Genomic DNA, 26,026 nt, shown 5'->3' on the forward strand with positions numbered 1-26,026 from the left:
TGACAGTCCCATAGGCAAAACACGGCACGAATACTAGCTCTTCCGTGGCGTGACAATCCCATGGATCGAACACAGTCCAGGTCATACACGGGTGGCACTGGTCTGGCTCCCGTCCATACGACACCATCCTGCTAACACACGGGTGGCACCAGTCTGGCTCCCGTCCATGTCAGCAAAATACTCGCCTCTTCACATGAGACACCGGCCTGGCCTCAAGTGAACGAGACGCAAAAACTGGAGATGGACCAAATGGTCGGCCAATTGGTGACATCCCCCCGGGCTTCTAAAGAGTTGACCTCAACTGAAAAGCCTCAAGATATGCCTGCAACAATTGCGGGTAATCTGCAAAATAATCCTCATTTACCCATTTGGCATCAATAGGCAAATAATTCTTAAACTTCACAAGGTATCTCCTGGAAAGCTTTCCTGCAGGTAGCTTTCTCTCCTTGTGAAAAACAATCTGTTCTGGCTGGAGGATCTCCTCAAGCTCTTCAATCTCTGGCGGATCTTCTGTGACAGGCTCATCAAGATCTGGCCCCACATATTTCCGAAATAGACTCACATGAAAAGCATTGTGAATCTTCCAATGACTAGGTAAAGCAAGCCTATATGACACTTCATTGATCTTGTGAATCACCTTGAAGGGTCCATAATAGCGAGGAGAAAGCTTAGGATATGATCCTTCTCGACCTGGCCTCTTTCGAAGCCTAGCCTTCTCAAATTTCAGCAATACCCAATCACCTTCTTTGACTTCCATGTCCCTTCTATGCTTGTCAGCAGCCATTTTATGCTTATCCTGAGATCTTGCAATGGCTGTCCGCACCTGACCAAAGGCAACATCCAAGTCACGAACATATTCATCAGCTGCAAATATCTCATCCTTTGTTCGAAGGATGGGTGGCAAGACCACTCTGCCATAAATAATCTCAAACGGAGCCTTTCCTGTGGAAGCATGGATTGTATTGTTGTAGGCAAACTCAACAAGTGGAAGATACTTCTCCCATGCACTCTTTTGATCTGCTACATAGCATTTCAATAAATCCAACACGGCTGAATTTGCAGCTTCACTTTGGCCATCCGTTTGGGGATGATAAGCTGATGAAAACTCAAGCTTAGTACCCATATTATCAAACAAAGCCCTCCAAAATAGGCTTGTAGTCCTGGGATCTCTATCCCCAACAATGGATTTAGGCATGCCATGATGCTTGAAAATATTAGCAAGAAAAAGCTTTACCATATGATCAGCTTTGATGGTTTTCTTGACGGGCAAGAAGTGAGCTTGCTTGCTAAATCTGTCCACAATAGTCCAAATAGCATCATTCCCATGCTGGGATCTAGGCAAATCCATAATAAAATCCATCGTGATACTTTCCCAAGGTTGCGAGGGAATAGGTAATGGCTGAAGCAAACCTGGAGGCTTTTGCCTGTCAAATTTCACCTTTTGGCAAGTAATACATGCACGCACATAAGCCTCAATGTCTTTACGCATGCTTGGCCAAAAGAAATATCTCTGAATCATGCGAGTAGTAGGCATAATACCTCGATGACCAGCATATGGTGGAGCGTGACATTCGTCCATAACCTTTGGACGCAAATCCTTCACCACACATAGGCAATTATCCTTCATTAGATAACCCTCGTTGATAACATAAGAGGCATGAGAATGACCAGCCATCAAATCAGTCCATATATGGCAAAAATCAGCATCCAAATGATACAAATCTCTCATAGCAGATAGATCTCCATGAGAGGCCACTGAAACTGCAGCAACATAAGGCCTCCTAGATAGTGCATCGGCCACCACATTTTTCTTTCCTGGAGTATGCACAATCTGAAAATGAAACATGGAAAGAAAATTTGCCATTCTCATCTGCTTCTCTGAAAGCTTAGTTTGAGATAGAAAGTATCTCAAGCTTTGATGATCTGTCTTGACTACAAATTCAGCCCCAAGAAGATAGTGTTTCCAAATCTTTAAGGCGTGAATTACAGCCAAGAACTCTTTCTCATAGATATCCATATGAAGCTCAGCATCATGCAAACGACGGCTCTCGTATGCAACTGCATGCCCTTCTTGATTTAGGACAGCTCCTATGCAATCGCCACAAGCATCACATTCAACCACGAATGACTTGTGCAAGTCAAGAACAATCAATACTGGACCACATATGATTGCATGCTTGAGCTGCAAGAAAGCATCCTGTTCCTTTGAAGTCCATTTGAAAGCAGTTTTCTTCTTCGTGAGATCATGTAGAGGAGTGGCAATCATAGCAAAATGCCTTATGAAACGCCTGTAGTACGAACATAATCCCAGAAAACTACGTACTTGATGTACGTTTTGCAATTCGGGCCAATTCCGAATGGTCTCTATCTTTGCAGGATCCATTGTAACTCCATCCTTGGATACAATATGTCCCAGATAATGAATTTCAGAAAGGAAAAACTCACTTTTCTTGGCATTGACGAAAAGTTTATGCTTCCGCAACTCTTCGAACACTGTGACCAAATGAGTTCTGTGTTCCTGCTCATTCTTGGAGAAAACCAAGATATCATCAAAGAAGACTCCTGTAAACTTGCGATGGGGTCGGAATATCCTATCCATCATACGATTAAAAGTAGCAGGAGCATTGGTGAGACCAAAAGGCATTACCAAGAATTCATATAATCCGAAGGCTGTCCTGAATGCAGTCTTATGGACATCTTGTGGCACCACGCGTATCTGGTGATAACCACTCTTCAAATCAAGTCTGCTAAAGCAAGCTGAGCCATCAAGCTTATCCAAGATATCATCAATACGTGGAATTGGAAATCTATTCTTGATGGTAAGCTTGTTCAAAGCTCTATAGTCCACACACATACGGAATGATCCGTCCTTCTTTTGAACAAGAAGCACAGGAGAGCAGTAAGGTGAGGAACTGGGCTGAACCAAACCTTTTTCTAAAAGCTCGTTTACCTGCTTCATGATTTCTTCTTGTTGTGCAGCACTCACTCGGTATGCGGGTTTGTTAGGAGGAGAACTACCTGGCACAAGATCTATGCGGTGATCTTCAGGCCTTTGGGGAGGTAATTCACCTGGCAACGAGTCAGCAAAACAGTCGTTGAATGCATTAAGAAAATTCAGCCTATCATTAGACATAGCATCCATATTTTGATGATTTGGCACGAGACTATCACGCACAAAAACCAAGTACGCTGAAAGACTCTTTTTCATTGCTTTATTAATTTGGATGTGTGATACAACTGGGATGGAATCCCCTTCTTTGCCAGCATCAATAAAATGCATGCGGCCTTTATGCATAAAGGAAATCATATTAGACTTGTAGTCTTTGCGGGACTCAAGCCTATGGTGCCACGGCTTGCCCAACAATACATCACATCCATTCAGTGGAGCAACTAAGAAATGCTCATTATCAAGATAGCCCTGTATATGGATACGCAACTTCCCTATCAAAGGGGTAACCTGCACCTCTTTACCAATAAATGCAGCTTCGGCTTCAATCTGAGGTCCCATATTTTCAACCTCAATACCCAATGCAGCTGCCATTTGCATAGAGATGAAATTGTCAGTTGCACAGTCATCAAACATGAAGAGTGCGGGCTGATCCTTGATTTGCCCCCAAGCCTTGCAAACCATACGCTCTTTTGCATCATGACCTGTATTACCTTACACATCAGGAACTGCATGAACATTTGCTTTGGTGTGCTTGTCCTCGTGCTTTGATTTGCGATCTGGGCATTGCCGAAACATGTGGTCTTTGCTACCACAAGAAAAGCATTTTCCATCCTTGGCATATTGCTCTCTTTGCTCCGGGGTTAATCCAAATTTGTTCTTCCTTGGGCCCTGTTCTTTAGATGTGTTATTTTCAGCTTTACCACCCTTGTAAGGCTCTCGGAAGTTCTTTTTAGGTGGTTGTCCACCCTTTTGCTGATTTGGGACAGCCTTGTCCTTCCCCTTGGAACCTCCTTGATCCTGCTTGATCTTGAGCACCAATTGCTCCGTAAGCAAGAGCAGAAGCTGTAAGTTGTTGCAACGTATGTTTTGGGTGCAATTCAATACCCGATCTATATGCAGGTTGCAATCCAGAACGAAACTTCCTCTTTCTTTCATCCTCTGTGATTTGCATGAAGGGTGTCACTTCCAACAACACTTTCCAAAATTTGTTAACATACTGTTGCACACTCTCATTATCTTTTTGTTCCAGCCTGTCCCACTTTTGAGTGAGAGTTTGCTCTGCATTGGGTGGCAAGAACTGAGCATAAAATCTGTCTTTGAATTCCTTCCAAGTAGAGATGGGATCCTTGGTGATCTTTTCGGTGATCCACCAATGGGCAGCAGTGCCTTTCAGAAACATGCTAGCATGGCGCACCTTCGACTTTTCTGTAAAGTCCTCATCACTAAAAGCAATGTCGAACTGTGCCACAAACGCTAACACCTTAGAAGCATCATGTTCACCATGAAAGACATCAAATTTGACAGATTTATCACCTGCTTTGAATTCCTTGAGCTTCCTGGCATGAGGCTCATGGTCTTCTCTTTTTCTTTTCCCCTTATCCAACAGGGTAGCCCTGTCTGCATGGGCTCCATGGGCCGTCATAGAAGCTTCATGGGGCACGGTGGCATGTGCTCCACGAACTCGAAACTCAGATGCATGTGACTTACTTGCATATGGCATGGTCTCTCCATGAGACAACTCAGAAGGCAAAATTTTTCTGGAAGTAGACCTGTCACCATGAGATACATATCTTGCATGCATGTGACTTTCATGCTCTCCATGAGCACTGGCATACATATATCTATCAGGCTTTGTGCCTTGTGGAGAGGATGCATGACGAGAGGTGACAGTCACCTCTTCCTTTCGCATAAAAGATTTCAGCCTCTGGGATGCGGGATCTCCATGCTTCAAACGAGGTGGATTTCTGAATTTCAGCTCTCCGTCATCCCCCTCTTTGATATCACCTTTGCGAAGGAGATAGGCAAGTGCCAACTCCCTTGGTTTCTTGCCCACTTCACGAGCCATTGATTCAAAAGTTACATCAACCATAGCATCAGCCTTCCTGGCTTCAATAGCACTTTGTAGATGGGGATCTTCATGCAAAAACTTTAATTCTTGCTCTTGAGCCTGCAAAAGTTTTCTCATATGTTCCATTTCAGCCCTCATAGCATCAGGCTCTTGTTCAAGCATAACTGTCTTTCCTGGAGACAGTTGTCCCTTGGACTCACTATCCAGAACCCTTTCAAGGGGCTTGTGCCTTCCACGCAGGGCATCAGACCCACGAGAAGCACTAGATGGACCCCTCGAATTTGGTACTTCCAAAGGGTTGCCTTGGCTGTCCATTGTGTTTTAAGTTTGCTAAAAGCGGGATGCCCAGTACACAGGTTCGTTTCCCCACTAGGAAGAGGGAAACAACCGTGCTCTGATACCAATGAAACCGATCCCGTCAAGTGGGAAAGACTCCGTTGGACACCCACACGCTTAATAGCACAACTTTAAAACCACAAATTTGAAATGGACAACTTAAAACAACTTGAAATTAAATGAAATGAAATGGAAAGATGGACACCAGCACTGGGGCCGGAACGGGCCGACCCCCCCCTCAATATATGATATATTTATTGGGAGTATTTAATAAATACAATGCTCCATGGGTTCCAAGAACCAGATAATGTCCATGTACATATGAAAACAGTACCAAACAAATAGGCTCGAATTTCGATGTAGAAGCTCGAAGCAAAACGACCACTAGTGTGGTTCAATCGCTACGGTCCTGTGCTTTCACTGGACTCCGCGGAGAGCGCCTCACTGGTGTTCCGAGACCACGCACAAACAGGCGCTCTCGTACTAACGCCTGGCTCTCCCGATCTCAGCACCTTTGGACCGAGGTTTGCCAATATAGCTTGGACAACCCGGCACCGAACGGGTGTTGGCCGAGCGGGATGAATCCTTTATCAGATTTAAACATAAAATACTTTACTCAAATCTGAAAATCACTTACTTGAAGATGATTGATAGAAGACCAAAACTTGTGGTGTTTGTGTAGACTTTGATACCACCCAAGAGATGTGAAGACTTCTTGTAGCCGCCAATGGAAAAGAAGTACAACCTTTAACCAAAAAGAAGATGGAGCTGCCGCCTTAGGAGAGGTAAAGTCCTCTTGTAGGAACACACCTACCAACAGAAGCAGCTACGCATGAAGATACAGCCACCTGAGTAGCTGGAGCGTGGCCTGCTGGTGATGGAACAACAGCCCGGCTGCAGAGGGCAGCGTGTTGGAAAAGTATGTTCACGATCGGCTGGTGATGGTCACACAGCTGGTTGCTATAGTATGCTGCTGAAGATGGCCTACGTCTGCCTGCAGAGGAACTAGGCAGCACAGCCTGTGGGTAGACAGCAGCCTAAAGCATAGGGGCCGCCTAGCTGATGTGCTCAACCACCTGGCTGCAGAGTCTGTTGAAGGTGGCCCCACGACTGTGTGTAGAAGAAGAAAACAGCGCAGCCTTCAAGTTTGCAGCCGCCTGTAGGAGCAGAAAGTACAGCCTGTGGGTAAACAGCAGCCTGCGCAGCCACCTGGATGAGAGTATGCGCAGCAGTATGGAGATAGATGGCGGCCACCTGCAGTGCAGATTGCAGCCAGCCGCCTGGGGACAGGTACGTGCAGTAATATAGGGAGCCGCCTGCAGCAAGCTAGTCGCCAGCAGAAAGAGATGGGAAGAGTCGCCGGTTGGTGAAATCAACGCCAGAGAGAAGCGATGGATGTTAACGCTTGAAGGAGAGAAAACGATTGATGCCTTTTTTAATAAAATTAAAGTGAAGATACAACTAGAGATTTCCCACGCATGCATGAAGGGGGACTAGTGGGGGTTGGTGACCATGCCCACCCCCACACTCACTTAAAAGTGGGGCTCCCCACCTTGGCCCCTAAGTGGGTGCCCAAAGGGGGTGCCCACTTTTAAATAAATGTGAACACCTAACCTTATAAAACAAAGGGGTTAGAATCAAATATTAAAAGCTACATGTGCAACATACTTACCACCTGTTCACATGCACTAAAACTCGTCAGAATACAGAGCAGACTTCACGACTCACTGGCAGGCGTCCCCGCTCAGTAAGTAACACGTCAAGCAGGCAAACACACAAATACATGTCATGCGAAAACAGTTTCAAGCATGCAAATCATGTGTGCATGTGCAAATAGTAACATGGACATATCTCCCGTTCATGGAACAAGTACAAAATATCTGTCGGCACAAAACTGGCACGACATTAAAACATAAAATCCTGGTCTTCCTATGGAGTGACAGTCCCATAGGTAAGACACAGTTCTAGGCACGAGTCTCCCTATGGTGTGACAGTCCCATAGGCAAAACACGGCACGAATACTAGCTCTTCCGTGGCGTGACAATCCCATGGATCGAACACAGTCCAGGTCATACACGGGTGGCACTGGTCTGGCTCCCGTCCATACGACACCATCCTGCTAACACACGGGTGGCACCAGTCTGGCTCCCGTCCATGTCAGCAAAATACTCGCCTCTTCACATGAGACACCGGCCTGGCCTCAAGTGAACGAGACGTAAAAACTGGAGATGGACCAAATGGTCGGCCAATTGGTGACATCCCCCCGGGCTTCTAAAGAGTTGACCTCAACTGAAAAGCCTCAAGATATGCCTGCAACAATTGCGGGTAATCTGCAAAATAATCCTCATTTACCCATTTGGCATCAATAGGCAAATAATTCTTAAACTTCACAAGGTATCTCCTGGAAAGCTTTCCTGCAGGTAGCTTTCTCTCCTTGTGAAAAACAATCTGTTCTGGCTGGAGGATCTCCTCAAGCTCTTCAATCTCTGGCGGATCTTCTGTGACAGGCTCATCAAGATCTGGCCCCACATATTTCCGAAATAGACTCACATGAAAAGCATTGTGAATCTTCCAATGACTAGGTAAAGCAAGCCTATATGACACTTCATTGATCTTGTGAATCACCTTGAAGGGTCCATAATAGCGAGGAGAAAGCTTAGGATATGATCCTTCTCGACCTGGCCTCTTTCGAAGCCTAGCCTTCTCAAATTTCAGCAATACCCAATCACCTTCTTTGACTTCCATGTCCCTTCTATGCTTGTCAGCAGCCATTTTATGCTTATCCTGAGATCTTGCAATGGCTGTCCGCACCTGACCAAAGGCAACATCCAAGTCACGAACATATTCATCAGCTGCAAATATCTCATCCTTTGTTCGAAGGATGGGTGGCAAGACCACTCTGCCATAAATAATCTCAAACGGAGCCTTTCCTGTGGAAGCATGGATTGTATTGTTGTAGGCAAACTCAACAAGTGGAAGATACTTCTCCCATGCACTCTTTTGATCTGCTACATAGCATTTCAATAAATCCAACACGGCTGAATTTGCAGCTTCACTTTGGCCATCCGTTTGGGGATGATAAGCTGATGAAAACTCAAGCTTAGTACCCATATTATCAAACAAAGCCCTCCAAAATAGGCTTGTAGTCCTGGGATCTCTATCCCCAACAATGGATTTAGGCATGCCATGATGCTTGAAAATATTAGCAAGAAAAAGCTTTACCATATGATCAGCTTTGATGGTTTTCTTGACGGGCAAGAAGTGAGCTTGCTTGCTAAATCTGTCCACAATAGTCCAAATAGCATCATTCCCATGCTGGGATCTAGGCAAATCCATAATAAAATCCATCGTGATACTTTCCCAAGGTTGCGAGGGAATAGGTAATGGCTGAAGCAAACCTGGAGGCTTTTGCCTGTCAAATTTCACCTTTTGGCAAGTAATACATGCACGCACATAAGCCTCAATGTCTTTACGCATGCTTGGCCAAAAGAAATATCTCTGAATCATGCGAGTAGTAGGCATAATACCTCGATGACCAGCATATGGTGGAGCGTGACATTCGTCCATAACCTTTGGACGCAAATCCTTCACCACACATAGGCAATTATCCTTCATTAGATAACCCTCGTTGATAACATAAGAGGCATGAGAATGACCAGCCATCAAATCAGTCCATATATGGCAAAAATCAGCATCCAAATGATACAAATCTCTCATAGCAGATAGATCTCCATGAGAGGCCACTGAAACTGCAGCAACATAAGGCCTCCTAGATAGTGCATCGGCCACCACATTTTTCTTTCCTGGAGTATGCACAATCTGAAAATGAAACATGGAAAGAAAATTTGCCATTCTCATCTGCTTCTCTGAAAGCTTAGTTTGAGATAGAAAGTATCTCAAGCTTTGATGATCTGTCTTGACTACAAATTCAGCCCCAAGAAGATAGTGTTTCCAAATCTTTAAGGCGTGAATTACAGCCAAGAACTCTTTCTCATAGATATCCATATGAAGCTCAGCATCATGCAAACGACGGCTCTCGTATGCAACTGCATGCCCTTCTTGATTTAGGACAGCTCCTATGCAATCGCCACAAGCATCACATTCAACCACGAATGACTTGTGCAAGTCAGGAACAATCAATACTGGACCACATATGATTGCATGCTTGAGCTGCAAGAAAGCATCCTGTTCCTTTGAAGTCCATTTGAAAGCAGTTTTCTTCTTCGTGAGATCATGTAGAGGAGTGGCAATCATAGCAAAATGCCTTATGAAACGCCTGTAGTACGAACATAATCCCAGAAAACTACGTACTTGATGTACGTTTTGCAATTCGGGCCAATTCCGAATGGTCTCTATCTTTGCAGGATCCATTGTAACTCCATCCTTGGATACAATATGTCCCAGATAATGAATATCAGAAAGGAAAAACTCACTTTTCTTGGCATTCACGAAAAGTTTATGCTTCCGCAACTCTTCGAACACTGTGACCAAATGAGTTCTGTGTTCCTGCTCATTCTTGGAGAAAACCAAGATATCATCAAAGAAGACTCCTGTAAACTTGCGATGGGGTCGGAATATCCTATCCATCATACGATTAAAAGTAACAGGAGCATTGGTGAGACCAAAAGGCATTACCAAGAATTCATATAATCCGAAGGCTGTCCTGAATGCAGTCTTATGGACATCTTGTGGCACCACGCGTATCTGGTGATAACCACTCTTCAAATCAAGTCTGCTAAAGCAAGCTGAGCCATCAAGCTTATCCAAGATATCATCAATACGTGGAATTGGAAATCTATTCTTGATGGTAAGCTTGTTCAAAGCTCTATAGTCCACACACATACGGAATGATCCGTCCTTCTTTTGAACAAGAAGCACAGGAGAGCAGTAAGGTGAGGAACTGGGCTGAACCAAACCTTTTTCTAAAAGCTCGTTTACCTGCTTCATGATTTCTTCTTGTTGTGCAGCACTCACTCGGTATGCGGGTTTGTTAGGAGGAGAACTACCTGGCACAAGATCTATGCAGTGATCTTCAGGCCTTTGGGGAGGTAATTCACCTGGCAACGAGTCAGCAAAACAGTCGTTGAATGCATTAAGAAAATTCAGCCTATCATTAGACATAGCATCCATATTTTGATGATTTGGCACGAGACTATCACGCACAAAAACCAAGTACGCTGAAAGACTCTTTTTCATTGCTTTATTAATTTGGATGTGTGATACAACTGGGATGGAATCCCCTTCTTTGCCAGCATCAATAAAATGCATGCGGCCTTTATGCATAAAGGAAATCATATTAGACTTGTAGTCTTTGCGGGACTCAAGCCTATGGTGCCACGGCTTGCCCAACAATACATCACATCCATTCAGTGGAGCAACTAAGAAATGCTCATTATCAAGATAGCCCTGTATATGGATACGCAACTTCCCTATCAAAGGGGTAACCTGCACCTCTTTACCAATAAATGCAGCTTCGGCTTCAATCTGAGATCCCATATTTTCAACCTCAATACCCAATGCAGCTGCCATTTGCATAGAGATGAAATTGTCAATTGCACAGTCATCAAACATGAAGAGTGCGGGCTGATCCTTGATTTGCCCCCAAGCCTTGCAAACCATACGCTCTTTTGCATCATGACCTGTATTACCTTACACATCAGGAACTGCATGAACATTTGCTTTGGTGTGCTTGTCCTCGTGCTTTGATTTGCGATCTGGGCATTGCCGAAACATGTGGTCTTTGCTACCACAAGAAAAGCATTTTCCATCCTTGGCATATTGCTCTCTTTGCTCCGGGGTTAATCCAAATTTGTTCTTCCTTGGGCCCTGTTCTTTAGATGTGTTATTTTCAGCTTTACCACCCTTGTAAGGCTCTCGGAAGTTCTTTTTAGGTGGTTGTCCACCCTTTTGCTGATTTGGGATAGCCTTGTCCTTCCCCTTGGAACCTCCTTGATCCTGCTTGATCTTGAGCACCAATTGCTCCATAGCAGAAGCTGTAAGTTGTTGCAACGTATGTTTTGGGTGCAATTCAATACCCGATCTATATGCAGGTTGCAATCCAGAACGAAACTTCCTCTTTCTTTCATCCTCTGTGATTTGCATGAAGGGTGTCACTTCCAACAACACTTTCCAAAATTTGTTAACATACTGTTGCACACTCTCATTATCTTTTTGTTCCAGCCTGTCCCACTTTTGAGTGAGAGTTTGCTCTGCATTGGGTGGCAAGAACTGAGCATAAAATCTGTCTTTGAATTCCTTCCAAGTAGAGATGGGATCCTTGGTGATCTTTTCGGTGATCCACCAATGGGCAGCAGTGCCTTTCAGAAACATGCTAGCATGGCGCACCTTCGACTTTTCTGTAAAGTCCTCATCACTAAAAGCAATGTCGAACTGTGCCACAAACGCTAACACCTTAGAAGCATCATGTTCACCATGAAAGACATCAAATTTGACAGATTTATCACCTGCTTTGAATTCCTTGAGCTTCCTGGCATGAGGCTCATGGTCTTCTCTTTTTCTTTTCCCCTTATCCAACAGGGTAGCCCTGTCTGCATGGGCTCCATGGGCCGTCATAGAAGCTTCATGGGGCACGGTGGCATGTGCTCCACGAACTCGAAACTCAGATGCATGTGACTTACCTGCATATGGCATGGTCTCTCCATGAGACAACTCAGAAGGCAAAATTTTTCTGGAAGTAGACCTGTCACCATGAGATACATATCTTGCATGCATGTGACTTTCATGCTCTCCATGAGCACTGGCATACATATATCTATCAGGCTTTGTGCCTTGTGGAGAGGATGCATGACGAGAGGTGACAGTCACCTCTTCCTTTCGCATAAAAGATTTCAGCCTCTGGGATGCGGGATCTCCATGCTTCAAACGAGGTGGATTTCTGAATTTCAGCTCTCCGTCATCCCTCTTTGATATCACCTTTGCGAAGGAGATAGGCAAGTGCCAACTCCCTTGGTTTCTTGCCCACTTCACGAGCCATTGATTCAAAAGTTACATCAACCATAGCATCAGCCTTCCTGGCTTCAATAGCACTTTGTAGATGGGGATCTTCATGCAAAAACTTTAATTCTTGCTCTTGAGCCTGCAAAAGTTTTCTCATATGTTCCATTTCAGCCCTCATAGCATCAGGCTCTTGTTCAAGCATAACTGTCTTTCCTGGAGACAGTTATCCCTTGGATTCACTATCCAGAACCCTTTCAAGGGGCTTGTGCCTTCCACGCAGGGCATCAGACCCACGAGAAGCACTAGATGGACCCCTCGAATTTGGTACTTCCAAAGGGTTGCCTTGGCTGTCCATTGTGTTTTAAGTTTGCTAAAAGCGGGATGCCCAGTACACAGGTTCGTTTCCCCACTAGGAAGAGGGAAACAACCGTGCTCTGATACCAATGAAACCGATCCCGTCAAGTGGGAAAGACTCCGTTGGACACCCACACGCTTAATAGCACAACTTTAAAACCACAAATTTGAAATGGACAACTTAAAACAACTTGAAATTAAATGAAATGAAATGGAAAGATGGACACCAGCACTGGGGCCGGAACGGGCCGACCCCCCCCCTCAATATATGATATATTTATTGGGAGTATTTAATAAATACAATGCTCCATGGGTTCCAAGAACCAGATAATGTCCATGTACATGTGAAAACAGTACCAAACAAATAGGCTCGAATTTCGATGTAGAAGCTCGAAGCAGAACGACCACTAGTGTGGTCCAATCGCTACGGTCCTGTGCTTTCACTGGACTCCGCGGAGAGAGCCTCACTGGTGTTCCGAGACCACGCACAAACAGGCGCTCTCGTACTAACGCCTGGCTCTCCCGATCTCAGCACCTTTGGACCGAGGTTTGCCAATATAGCTTGAACAACCCGGCACCGAACGGGTGTTGGCCGAGCGGGATGAATCCTTTATCAGATTTAAACATAAAATACTTTACTCAAATCTGAAAATCACTTACTTGAAGATGATTGATAGAAGACCAAAACTTGTGGTGTTTGTGTAGACTTTGATACCACCCAAGAGATGTGAAGACTTCTTGTAGCCGCCAATGGAAAAGAAGTACAACCTTTAACCAAAAAGAAGATGGAGCTGCCGCCTTAGGAGAGGTAAAGTCCTCTTGTAGGAACACACCTACCAACAGAAGCAGCTACGCATGAAGATACAGCCACCTGAGTAGCTGGAGCGTGGCCTGCTGGTGATGGAACAACAGCCCGGCTGCAGAGGGCAGCGTGTTGGAAAAGTATGTTCACGATCGGCTGGTGATGGTCACCCAGCTAGTTGCTGTAGTATGCTGCTGAAGATGGCCTACGTCTGCCTGCAGAGGAACTAGGCAGCACAGCCTGTGGGTAGACAGCAGCCTAAAGCATAGGGGCCGCCTAGCTGATGTGCTCAACCACCTGGCTGCAGAGTCTGTTGAAGGTGGCCCCACGACTGTGTGTAGAAGAAGAAAACAGCGCAGCCTTCAAGTTTGCAGCCGCCTGTAGGAGCAGAAAGTACAGCCTGTGGGTAAACAGCAGCCTGCGCAGCCACCTGGATGAGAGTATGCGCAGCAGTATGGAGATAGATGGCGGCCACCTGCAGTGCAGATTGCAGCCAGCCGCCTGGGGACAGGTACGTGCAGTAATATAGGGAGCCGCCTGCAGCAAGCTAGTCGCCAGCAGAAAGAGATGGGAAGAGTCGCCGGTTGGTGAAATCAACGCCAGAGAGAAGCGATGGATGTTAACGCTTGAAGGAGAGAAAACGATTGATGCCTTTTTTAATAAAATTAAAGTGAAGATACAACTAGAGATTTCCCACGCATGCATGAAGGGGGACTAGTGGGGGTTGGTGACCATGCCCACCCCCACACTCACTTAAAAGTGGGGCTCCCCACCTTGGCCCCTAAGTGGGTGCCCAAAGGGGGTGCCCACTTTTAAATAAATGTGAACACCTAACCTTATAAAACAAAGGGGTTAGAATAAAATATTAAAAGCTACATGTGCAACATACTTACCACCTGTTCACATGCACTAAAACTCGTCAGAATACAGAGCAGACTTCACGACTCACTGGCAGGCGTCCCCGCTCAGTAAGTAACACGTCAAGCAGGCAAACACACAAATACATGTCATGCGAAAACAGTTTCAAGCATGCAAATCATGTGTGCATGTGCAAATAGTAACATGGACATATCTCCCGTTCATGGAACAAGTACAAAATATCTGTCGGCACAAAACTGGCACGACATTAAAACATAAAATCCTGGTCTTCCTATGGAGTGACAGTCCCATAGGTAAGACACAGTTCCAGGCACGAGTCTCCCTATGGTGTGACAGTCCCATAGGCAAAACACGGCACGAATACTAGCTCTTCCGTGGCGTGACAATCCCATGGATCGAACACAGTCCAGGTCATACACGGGTGGCACTGGTCTGGCTCCCGTCCATACGACACCATCCTGCTAACACACGGGTGGCACCAGTCTGGCTCCCGTCCATGTCAGCAAAATACTCGCCTCTTCACATGAGACACCGGCCTGGCCTCAAGTGAACGAGACGCAAAAACTGGAGATGGACCAAATGGTCGGCCAATTGGTGACATCCCCCCGGGCTTCTAAAGAGTTGACCTCAACTGAAAAGCCTCAAGATATGCCTGCAACAATTGCGGGTAATCTGCAAAATAATCCTCATTTACCCATTTGGCATCAATAGGCAAATAATTCTTAAACTTCACAAGGTATCTCCTGGAAAGCTTTCCTGCAGGTAGCTTTCTCTCCTTGTGAAAAACAATCTGTTCTGGCTGGAGGATCTCCTCAAGCTCTTCAATCTCTGGCGGATCTTCTGTGACAGGCTCATCAGGATCTGGCCCCACATATTTCCGAAATAGACTCACATGAAAAGCATTGTGAATCTTCCAATGACTAGGTAAAGCAAGCCTATATGACACTTCATTGATCTTGTGAATCACCTTGAAGGGTCCATAATAGCGAGGAGAAAGCTTAGGATATGATCCTTCTCGACCTGGCCTCTTTCGAAGCCTAGCCTTCTCAAATTTCAGCAATACCCAATCACCTTCTTTGACTTCCATGTCCCTTCTATGCTTGTCAGCAGCCATTTTATGCTTATCCTGAGATCTTGCAATGGCTGTCCGCACCTGACCAAAGGCAACATCCAAGTCACGAACATATTCATCAGCTGCAAATATCTCATCCTTTGTTCGAAGGATGGGTGGCAAGACCACTCTGCCATAAATAATCTCAAACGGAGCCTTTCCTGTGGAAGCATGGATTGTATTGTTGTAGGCAAACTCAACAAGTGGAAGATACTTCTCCCATGCACTCTTTTGATCTGCTACATAGCATTTCAATAAATCCAACACGGCTGAATTTGCAGCTTCACTTTGGCCATCCGTTTGGGGATGATAAGCTGATGAAAACTCAAGCTTAGTACCCATATTATCAAACAAAGCCCTCCAAAATAGGCTTGTAGTCCTGGGATCTCTATCCCCAACAATGGATTTAGGCATGCCATGATGCTTGAAAATATTAGCAAGAAAAAGCTTTACCATATGATCAGCTTTGATGGTTTTCTTGACGGGCAAGAAGTGAGCTTGCTTGCTAAATCTGTCCACAATAGTCCAAATAGCATCATTCCCATGCTGGGATCTAGGCAAATCCATAATAAAATCCATCGTGATACTTTCCCAAGGTTGCGAGGGAATAGGTAATGGCTGAAGCAAACCTGGAGGCTTTTGCCTGTCAAATTTCACCTTTTGGCAAGTAATACATGCACGCACATAAGCCTCAATGTCTTTACGCATGCTTGGCCAAAAGAAATATCTCTGAATCATGCGAGTAGTAGGCATAATACCTCGATGACCAGCATATGGTGGAGCGTGACATTCGTCCATAACCTTTGGACGCAAATCCTTCACCACACATAGGCAATTATCCTTCATTAGATCACCCTCGTTGATAACATAAGAGGCATGAGAATGACCAGCCATCAAATCAGTCCATATATGGCAAAAATCAGCATCCAAATGATACAAATCTCTCATAGCAGATAGATCTCCATGAGAGGCCACTGAAACTGCAGCAACATAAGGCCTCCTAGATAGTGCATCGGCCACCACATTTTTCTTTCCTGGAGTATGCACAATCTGAAAATGAAACATGGAAAGAAAATTTGCCATTCTCATCTGCTTCTCTGAAAGCTTAGTTTGAGATAGAAAGTATCTCAAGCTTTGATGATCTGTCTTGACTACAAATTCAGCCCCAAGAAGATAGTGTTTCCAAATCTTTAAGGCGTGAATTACAGCCAAGAGCTCTTTCTCATAGATATCCATATGAAGCTCAGCATCATGCAAACGACGGCTCTCGTATGCAACTGCATGCCCTTCTTGATTTAGGACAGCTCCTATGCAATCGCCACAAGCATCACATTCAACCACGAATGACTTGTGCAAGTCAGGAACAATCAATACTGGACCACATATGATTGCATGCTTGAGCTGCAAGAAAGCATCCTGTTCCTTTGAAGTCCATTTGAAAGCAGTTTTCTTCTTCGTGAGATCATGTAGAGGAGTGGCAATCATAGCAAAATGCCTTATGAAACGCCTGTAGTACGAACATAATCCCAGAAAACTACGTACTTGATGTACGTTTTGCAATTCGGGCCAATTCCGAATGGTCTCTATCTTTGCAGGATCCATTGTAACTCCATCCTTGGATACAATATGTCCCAGATAATGAATTTCAGAAAGGAAAAACTCATTTTTCTTGGCATTCACGAAAAGTTTATGCTTCCGCAACTCTTCGAACACTGTGACCAAATGAGTTCTGTGTTCCTGCTCATTCTTGGAGAAAACCAAGATATCATCAAAGAAGACTCCTGTAAACTTGCGATGGGATCGGAATATCCTATCCATCATACGATTAAAAGTAGCAGGAGCATTGGTGAGACCAAAAGGCATTACCAAGAATTCATATAATCCGAAGGCTGTCCTGAATGCAGTCTTATGGACATCTTGTGGCACCACGCGTATCTGGTGATAACCACTCTTCAAATCAAGTCTGCTAAAGCAAGCTGAGCCATCAAGCTTATCCAAGATATCATCAATACGTGGAATTGGAAATCTATTCTTGATGGTAAGCTTGTTCAAAGCTCTATAGTCCACACACATACGGAATGATCCGTCCTTCTTTTGAACAAGAAGCACAGGAGAGCAGTAAGGTGAGGAACTGGGCTGAACCAAACCTTTTTCTAAAAGCTCGTTTACCTGCTTCATGATTTCTTCTTGTTGTGCAGCACTCACTCGGTATGCGGGTTTGTTAGGAGGAGAACTACCTGGCACAAGATCTATGCGGTGATCTTCAGGCCTTTGGGGAGGTAATTCACCTGGCAACGAGTCAGCAAAACAGTCGTTGAATGCATTAAGAAAATTCAGCCTATCATTAGACATAGCATCCATATTTTGATGATTTGGCACGAGACTATCACGCACAAAAACCAAGTACGCTGAAAGACTCTTTTTCATTGCTTTATTAATTTGGATGTGTGATACAACTGGGATGGAATCCCCTTCTTTGCCAGCATCAATAAAATGCATGCGGCCTTTATGCATAAAGGAAATCATATTAGACTTGTAGTCTTTGCGGGACTCAAGCCTATGGTGCCACGGCTTGCCCAACAATACATCACATCCATTCAGTGGAGCAACTAAGAAATGCTCATTATCAAGATAGCCCTGTATATGGATACGCAACTTCCCTATCAAAGGGGTAACCTGCACCTCTTTACCAATAAATGCAGCTTCGGCTTAAATCTGAGGTCCCATATTTTCAACCTCAATACCCAATGCAGCTGCCATTTGCATAGAGATGAAATTGTCAGTTGCACAGTCATCAAACATGAAGAGTGCGGGCTGATCCTTGATTTGCCCCCAAGCCTTGCAAACCATACGCTCTTTTGCATCATGACCTGTATTACCTTGCACATCAGGAACTGCATGAACATTTGCTTTGGTGTGCTTGTCCTCGTGCTTTGATTTGCGATCTGGGCATTGCCGAAACATGTGGTCTTTGCTACCACAAGAAAAGCATTTTCCATCCTTGGCATATTGCTCTCTTTGCTCCGGGGTTAATCCAAATTTGTTCTTCCTTGGGCCCTGTTCTTTAGATGTGTTATTTTCAGCTTTACCACCCTTGTAAGGCTCTCGGAAGTTCTTTTTAGGTGGTTGTCCACCCTTTTGCTGATTTGGGACAGCCTTGTCCTTCCCCTTGGAACCTCCTTGATCCTGCTTGATCTTGAGCACCAATTGCTCCGTAGCAAGAGCAGAAGCTGTAAAGTTGTTGCAACGTATGTTTTGGGTGCAATTCAATACCCGATCTATATGCAGGTTGCAATCCAGAACGAAACTTCCTCTTTCTTTCATCCTCTGTGATTTGCATGAAGGGTGTCACTTCCAGCAACACTTTCCAAAATTTGTTAACATACTGTTGCACACTCTCATTATCTTTTTGTTCCAGCCTGTCCCACTTTTGAGTGAGAGCTTGCTCTGCATTGGGTGGCAAGAACTGAGCATAAAATCTGTCTTTGAATTCCTTCCAAGTAGAGATGGGACCCTTGGTGATCTTTTCGGTGATCCACCAATGGGCAGCAGTGCCTTTCAGAAACATGCTAGCATGGCGCACCTTCGACTTTTCTGTAAAGTCCTCATCGCTAAAAGCAATGTCGAACTGTGCCACAAACGCTAACACCTTAGAAGCATCATGTTCACCATGAAAGACATCAAATTTGACAGATTTATCACCTGCTTTGAATTCCTTGAGCTTCCTGGCATGAGGCTCATGGTCTTCTCTTTTCTTTTCCCCTTATCCAACAGGGTAGCCCTGTCTGCATGGGCTCCATGGGCCGTCATAGAAGCTTCATGGGGCACGGTGGCATGTGCTCCACGAACTCGAAACTCAGATGCATGTGACTTACCTGCATATGGCATGGTCTCTCCATGAGACAACTCAGAAGGCAAAATTTTTCTAGAAGTAGACCTGTCACCATGAGATACATATCTTGCATGCATGTGACTTTCATGCCCTCCATCAGCACTGGCATACATATATCTATCAGGCTTTGTGCCTTGTGGAGAGGATGCATGACGAGAGGTGACAGTCACCTCTTCCTTTTGCATAAAAGATTTCAGCCTCTGGGATGCGGGATCTCCATGCTTCAAACGAGGTGGATTTCTGAATTTCAGCTCTCCGTCATCCCCCTCTTTGATATCACCTTTGCGAAGGAGATAGGCAAGTGCCAACTCCCTTGGTTTCTTGCCCACTTCACGAGCCATTGATTCAAAAGTTACATCAACCATAGCATCAGCCTTCCTGGCTTCAATAGCACTTTGTAGATGGGGATCTTCATGCAAAAACTTTAATTCTTGCTCTTGAGCCTGCAAAAGTTTTCTCATATGTTCCATTTCAGCCCTCATAGCATCAGGCTCTTGTTCAAGCATAACTGTCTTTCCTGGAGACAGTTGTCCCTTGGATTCACTATCCAGAACCCTTTCAAGGGGCTTGTGCCTTCCACGCAGGGCATCAGACCCACGAGAAGCACTAGATGGACCCCTCGAATTTGGTACTTCCAAAGGGTTGCCTTGGCTGTCCATTGTGTTTTAAGTTTGCTAAAAGCGGGATGCCCAGTACACAGGTTCGTTTCCCCACTAGGAAGAGGGAAACAACCGTGCTCTGATACCAATGAAACCGATCCCGTCAAGTGGGAAAGACTCCGTTGGACACCCACACGCTTAATAGCACAACTTTAAAACCACAAATTTGAAATGGACAACTTAAAACAACTTGAAATTAAATGAAATGAAATGGAAAGATGGACACCAGCACTGGGGCCGGAACGGGCCGACCCCCCCCTCAATATATGATATATTTATTGGGAGTATTTAATAAATACAATGCTCCATGGGTTCCAAGAACCAGATAATGTCCATGTACATATGAAAACAGTACCAAACAAATAGGCTCGAATTTCGATGTAGAAGCTCGAAGCAGAACGACCACTAGTGTGGTTCAATCGCTACGGTCCTGTGCTTTCACTGGACTCCGCGGAGAGCGCCTCACTGGTGTTCCGAGACCACGCACAAACAGGCGCTCTCGTACTAACGCCTGGCTCTCCCGATCTCAGCACCTTTGGACCGAGGTTTGCCAATATAGCTTGGACAACCCGGCACCGAACGGGTGTTGGCCGAGCGGGATGAATCCTTTATCAGATTTAAACATAAAATACTTTACTCAAATCTGAAAATCACTTACTTGAAGATGATTGATAGAAGACCAAAACTTGTGGTGTTTGTGTAGACTTTGATACCACCCAAGAGATGTGAAGACTTCTTGTAGCCGCCAATGGAAAAGAAGTACAACCTTTAACCAAAAAGAAGATGGAGCTGCCGCCTTAGGAGAGGTAAAGTCCTCTTGTAGGAACACACCTACCAACAGAAGCAGCTACGCATGAAGATACAGCCACCTGAGTAGCTGGAGCGTGGCCTGCTGGTGATGGAACAACAGCCCGGCTGCAGAGGGCAGCGTGTTGGAAAAGTATGTTCACGATCGGCTGGTGATGGTCACCCAGCTAGTTGCTGTAGTATGCTGCTGAAGATGGCCTACGTCTGCCTGCAGAGGAACTAGGCAGCACAGCCTGTGGGTAGACAGCAGCCTAAAGCATAGGGGCCGCCTAGCTGATGTGCTCAACCACCTGGCTGCAGAGTCTGTTGAAGGTGGCCCCACGACTGTGTGTAGAAGAAGAAAACAGCGCAGCCTTCAAGTTTGCAGCCGCCTGTAGGAGCAGAAAGTACAGCCTGTGGGTAAACAGCAGCCTGCGCAGCCACCTGGATGAGAGTATGCGCAGCAGTATGGAGATAGATGGCGGCCACCTGCAGTGCAGATTGCAGCCAGCCGCTTGGGGACAGGTACGTGCAGTAATATAGGGAGCCGCCTGCAGCAAGCTAGTCGCCAGCAGAAAGAGATGGGAAGAGTCGCCGGTTGGTGAAATCAACGCCAGAGAGAAGCGATGGATATTAACGCTTGAAGGAGAGAAAAAGATTGATGCCTTTTTTAATAAAATTAAAGTGAAGATACAACTAGAGATTTCCCACGCATGCATGAAGGGGGACTAGTGGGGGTTGGTGACCATGCCCACCCCCACACTCACTTAAAAGTGGGGCTCCCCACCTTGGCCTCTAAGTGGGTGCCCAAAGGGGGTGCCCACTTTTAAATAAATGTGAACACCTAACCTTATAAAACAAAGGGGTTAGAATAAAATATTAAAAGCTACATGTGCAACATACTTACTACCTGTTCACATGCACTAAAACTCGTCAGAATACAGAGCAGACTTCACGACTCACTGGCAGGCGTCCCCGCTCAGTAAGTAACACGTCAAGCAGGCAAACACACAAATACATGTCATGCGAAAACAGTTTCAAGCATGCAAATCATGTGTGCATGTGCAAATAGTAACATGGACATATCTCCCGTTCATGGAACAAGTACAAAATATCTGTCGGCACAAAACTGGCACGACATAAAAACATAAAATCATGGTCTTCCTATGGAGTGACAGTCCCATAGGTAAGACACAGTTCCAGGCACGAGTCTCCCTATGGTGTGACAGTCCCATAGGCAAAACACGGCACGAATACTGGCTCTTCCATGGCGTGACAGTCCCATGGATCGAACACAGTCCAGGTCATACACGGGTGGCACTGGTCTGGCTCCCGTCCATACGACACCATCCTGCTAACACACGGGTGGCACCAGTCTGGCTCCCGTCCATGTCAGCAAAATACTGGCCTCTTCACATGAGACACCGGCCTGGCCTCAAGTGAACGAGACGCAAAAACTGGAGATGGACCAAATGGTCGGCCAATTGGTGACACCCTCTTTAGGAGGTTTTTTTCCCCAGCTTGTATATATGCCCATCATTCTAGGGCTTACTCATCTTTTGTACATTGACACAAAATACTTTGTGTGTTGTGTGCATTGTTGCTTCTTCTTCTCCAAGCTTTGTGTGCTTTCTTGCAACCCTAATTCCAACAGTAGCAACACAGGATCTATATGATGTGGTGTATGTTGAATAGGAAACGATGTGTATAAATATGAGGTGGGCTGTTGGTCGGCCCAAAACAAGGATTGTCGGCCAGCAACAAGAGACAAAAAACCAAATAAAATCACATAAAATCCAACACTGGCACACTGGAAAAAGGAATGTACCCCCTCTGGAAGTGAAGTTTGATAAGTTCAGAGAGGAGAATCATGATGGCAAAGGTATAGAGGGTGAATAGATGTAGATGGGTTGATCGTCTCCCAATGTAAGACCTTGAACAAGGAAGGATCTCCATTGAGTAAGAAGTCCCATTCCCTCTGTGGTCCAAATCAGAGTAAGGAGAATCAAATTCACGTGAGAAAAATCAGTCCTCCGGGAATGCGAGTAGGTGATCCATGCGGTGTGCTCTCGAGGTCTTCAATCCCTTTGCTCACGATAGCTCTGATACCACGTGAGGGCAAAATGACAAAAGGACCAGATGTACGAGAGATCAGAGCAAATCAACATAGCATGAAATGGATGAATGAGTGTATGTATGATGGTGAATGAAATCCAATACAAGAGGCTCTCTAATGTGAGGTGACTCCGAGTAGAAGACCGGCGAAGAAGCAAAGACGACGGCAAAGGCACTCCGTGAGGTGGTCAGTGTCAAACGGCACGCGTCCGTGGACGCAGACGCACTCCAAGGTGGTAGATATCTGTAATGGGCAGCGGAAAGTGAAGTGGTGCAGGCTTTGGTGACAAGGGTGCTGCGGTACCTGAGGGGTGGAGAATAGCAGAGAGGGCTGCCGTCCCGAGTGGTGCAGGCTCTAGTGACGAGGGTGCTGCAATACCTGAGGGGTGGTGGAGATGAGCAAAGAGGGCTTTTGTCCCGATGTCGATGAAGATGATAAGCAAAGAGGGCTGCTGTCCCGATGTCGAATGAAGATAAGCAGAGAGGGCTGCTGTCCCAACAATGTGAACTGATGAGCAGAAAGGGCTGCTATCCCAACGATGTGATGTTGATGAAGCGGAAAGGGCTGCTGTCCCAACGATGTCGAATGAAGATGAGCAGAGAGGGCTACTGTCCCAAGGTGAGCTGCAGGAGAAAAAACGCTGCTGAAGTGATGGAGCAGAGAGTGGGCTGCTGTCCCAAGATATGCCGCAGTAAAGAAACGCTGATATGAGGGAGCCCCAGGCTGCTGCAGAGGAAGGCCAGCAGCTGTAACAGAGGATCTGATGTGGAATGTCAAATATGATGTGGTGTATGCTGAATAGGAAACAATGTGTATAAATATGGGGTGGGCTGCTGGTCGGCCCAGAACAGGGGCTGTCAGCCAGCAGCCAGAGACAAAAAACCAAATAAAATCACATGAATTCCCCTTTTAGGGCTGGGAAAAATGCCACTTTCACACAGCCCCACTTACAGTAGTTGCACAATGTGTATAAATATGGGGTGGGCTGCTGGTCGGCCCAGAACAGGGGCTGTCAGCCAGCAGCTAGAGACAAAAAACCAAATAAAATCACATAAATTCCCCTTTTAGGCCTGGGAAAAATACCATTTTCACACAGCCCCACTTACAGTAGTTGCACAATGATTCTCACTGCCTAAAAGTCACACCATAGGCAGCTAGAACATCTTTCTTAATCATCTAAGTCCTAACAAGAGCTGGCAAACCAGAGATGGTTTCACACTCTTAAGCTTGATCTCTTGCCATTCAAGAGATCAAGCTAACATGTCCTCTGCTATTGAAACTAGACATCTAGAGGTGGTGTTAAGATGCCTTGGTGAGCAAAGTCACCGAAAGACCTCGGTTTTTTTAACTCCAGAATGCTAGGGTGAAGAAAAGGGTGCTGGCTTTCTAATAACATGTGTTGCTGGCATGTCAAGAACACGTATTCTTAGCTTGCTCTCCAAATAATTTAGAATGCCTTTTTAAGAAGAAAAACTCCACTGTCGCTTTGAGAACCCTATTACCAGAACGTTATCACAATTCATAGTAGCATGGCTATCACAGCAATGCCACCACAAGTACATAATGTACATGCGACGTGCGTCCGTGCGTTTTGCATGAGTGCGTGTACACATACAGATGCATGGGTTGCTTACATACGCACAAACGGACATACAAGCATAAATGCTTACTTACACAAATACAAACATACAGTAATACTTAAGAAAGGGGAGAGAGAGAGAGAGAGAGAGAGAGAGAGAGAGAGAGGATGAAAAATTGAACATACCATGAAGGTCCCATGGCTCAAACTCATAGAGATCAATCTCAGCAATTACATCAAGCTCCATTTTGAGGCCACAGATCTTGCGCTTGAGATAGTACAGAACGAGCTCCTGGTCGGTGGGATGAAACCTAAAGCCAGGGGGGAGGAAATATTTCCCTGCGAGTAAAACTCCTTCCTCATCTTGTTCACAGCTGTCTGCAGGTATGCAATGCGGGTGAAAAAACTCTGTACCTAGGCCAAGCTCAAGCTCCATGCAGAGCTCTTCTGCATGTGCAGGGGAAGACTTTGTAACCAAGGGAAGTTCCTTAGCAGGTAAAGAGCACGACTCTGCAGCCATGGCGGCAGACATGAGCTTCTGAAGACCTTCTGTGCAATGGAATTGCTAATACAGAATGAAAAAGGCTTGTCCTTAAGCCAGCAGAGCAGTGCTTCTCTCTCTTCTTTATATGCTGAACAAAAAAGTTTCTTTCAGATGAAATCCAAATATACTGCAAAACTTCTCAGATGAAACCCTGATTATTAGACGAAAACCCTAGTATGCTGAGAGAGAGAAACACTGCTTCTGCTTCTTCTAAGCCTTCATGGTCTGCTACTCATATCAGACTCTAACATCCTTAAATAAAGCACTAACTCTGCTTCTCCGTCTTCGTGTCAAATGAAACCCTAAATACTGCAGAAAGAAAGCACGGCTTCTGTTTTTTCTAAGCCTGCCTATCAGATGAAACCCTTATGTGCAGCTCTGTTAGTTTTTAGTCTGCTTGTCGGATGAAACCATAATACGCTGGAAGAACAAAAGAACGCTGCCTCTGCTCCTGCCTAATCGGCTTGTAAGATTAAACCCTGGCATACTGCAGGAAGAAAAGAAACTGCTCCCCTTAGTCAGCTTCCACCTCTTCTTGGTCTGCTTGTCTATAAAACCCTAATATGCTCCTCCTTCAGCTTTTGCGTCTCCTTGGTGCTTGTCTGTGAAACCCTACTATGCAGCAGCAAGAGAAGCTATTCTTCTTGATGCGGTTGACGTCTGAAACCCTAAAAATCTGCGGAGAGAGAACGGGCCTGCTGACTGATTTTGCTTATGATGCTGGCCTCTCGCTCTACTAAACCCTAAGGAGCACAGGAGGCTTGGCGCACTACTCGCAGCTGCTTCTTTTAGCTTCTGCGAGTTGAAACATTTCTGATGAGGGTGTCGTCAAAAAAAATGGGTTTTCAAGGATCGAAACACACTTGTCGCCAGCACAGGCACAACGGTCCCAAAAATCATAAATTTTCATCTCCGCTTAACCCTAGTGCCTACTTATGTAAAATTTTCTGGCGCCCTCTTTTAGGGTTTGTCTGAGGCCGGTTCACACGAATG

General features: G+C 45.4%; 1 protein-coding gene across 4 annotated transcripts in view; it reads right to left on the minus strand.

Moving 5' to 3' along the window:
• The window catches only part of LOC147624311 (NAC domain-containing protein 78-like), a 77,952-nt gene extending 52,041 nt beyond the window's left edge, over positions 1–25,911 (minus strand). For 3 of the 4 annotated variants that reach the window (XR_015269082.1, XR_015269081.1, XM_086819299.1), the window contains exon 1: positions 24,676–25,910. Coding sequence is in view for 1 of the 4 variants with exons in the window: in XM_086819299.1 (XP_086675425.1) it covers positions 24,676–25,021 (346 nt within the window). In the remaining 3 variants the exon portion in view is untranslated. Of the gene's footprint in view, positions 1–24,675 lie in introns of all 4 variants that reach the window. The other variant, XR_015269083.1, reaches the window with a different exon arrangement.
• Between the last annotated feature and the right edge of the window lie 115 nt (positions 25,912–26,026).

This window comes from Cibotium barometz, chromosome 25, assembly GCF_041138505.1.
Source record: "Cibotium barometz isolate CiBa-2024 chromosome 25, ASM4113850v1, whole genome shotgun sequence".
NCBI lineage: Eukaryota > Viridiplantae > Streptophyta > Polypodiopsida > Cyatheales > Cibotiaceae > Cibotium > Cibotium barometz.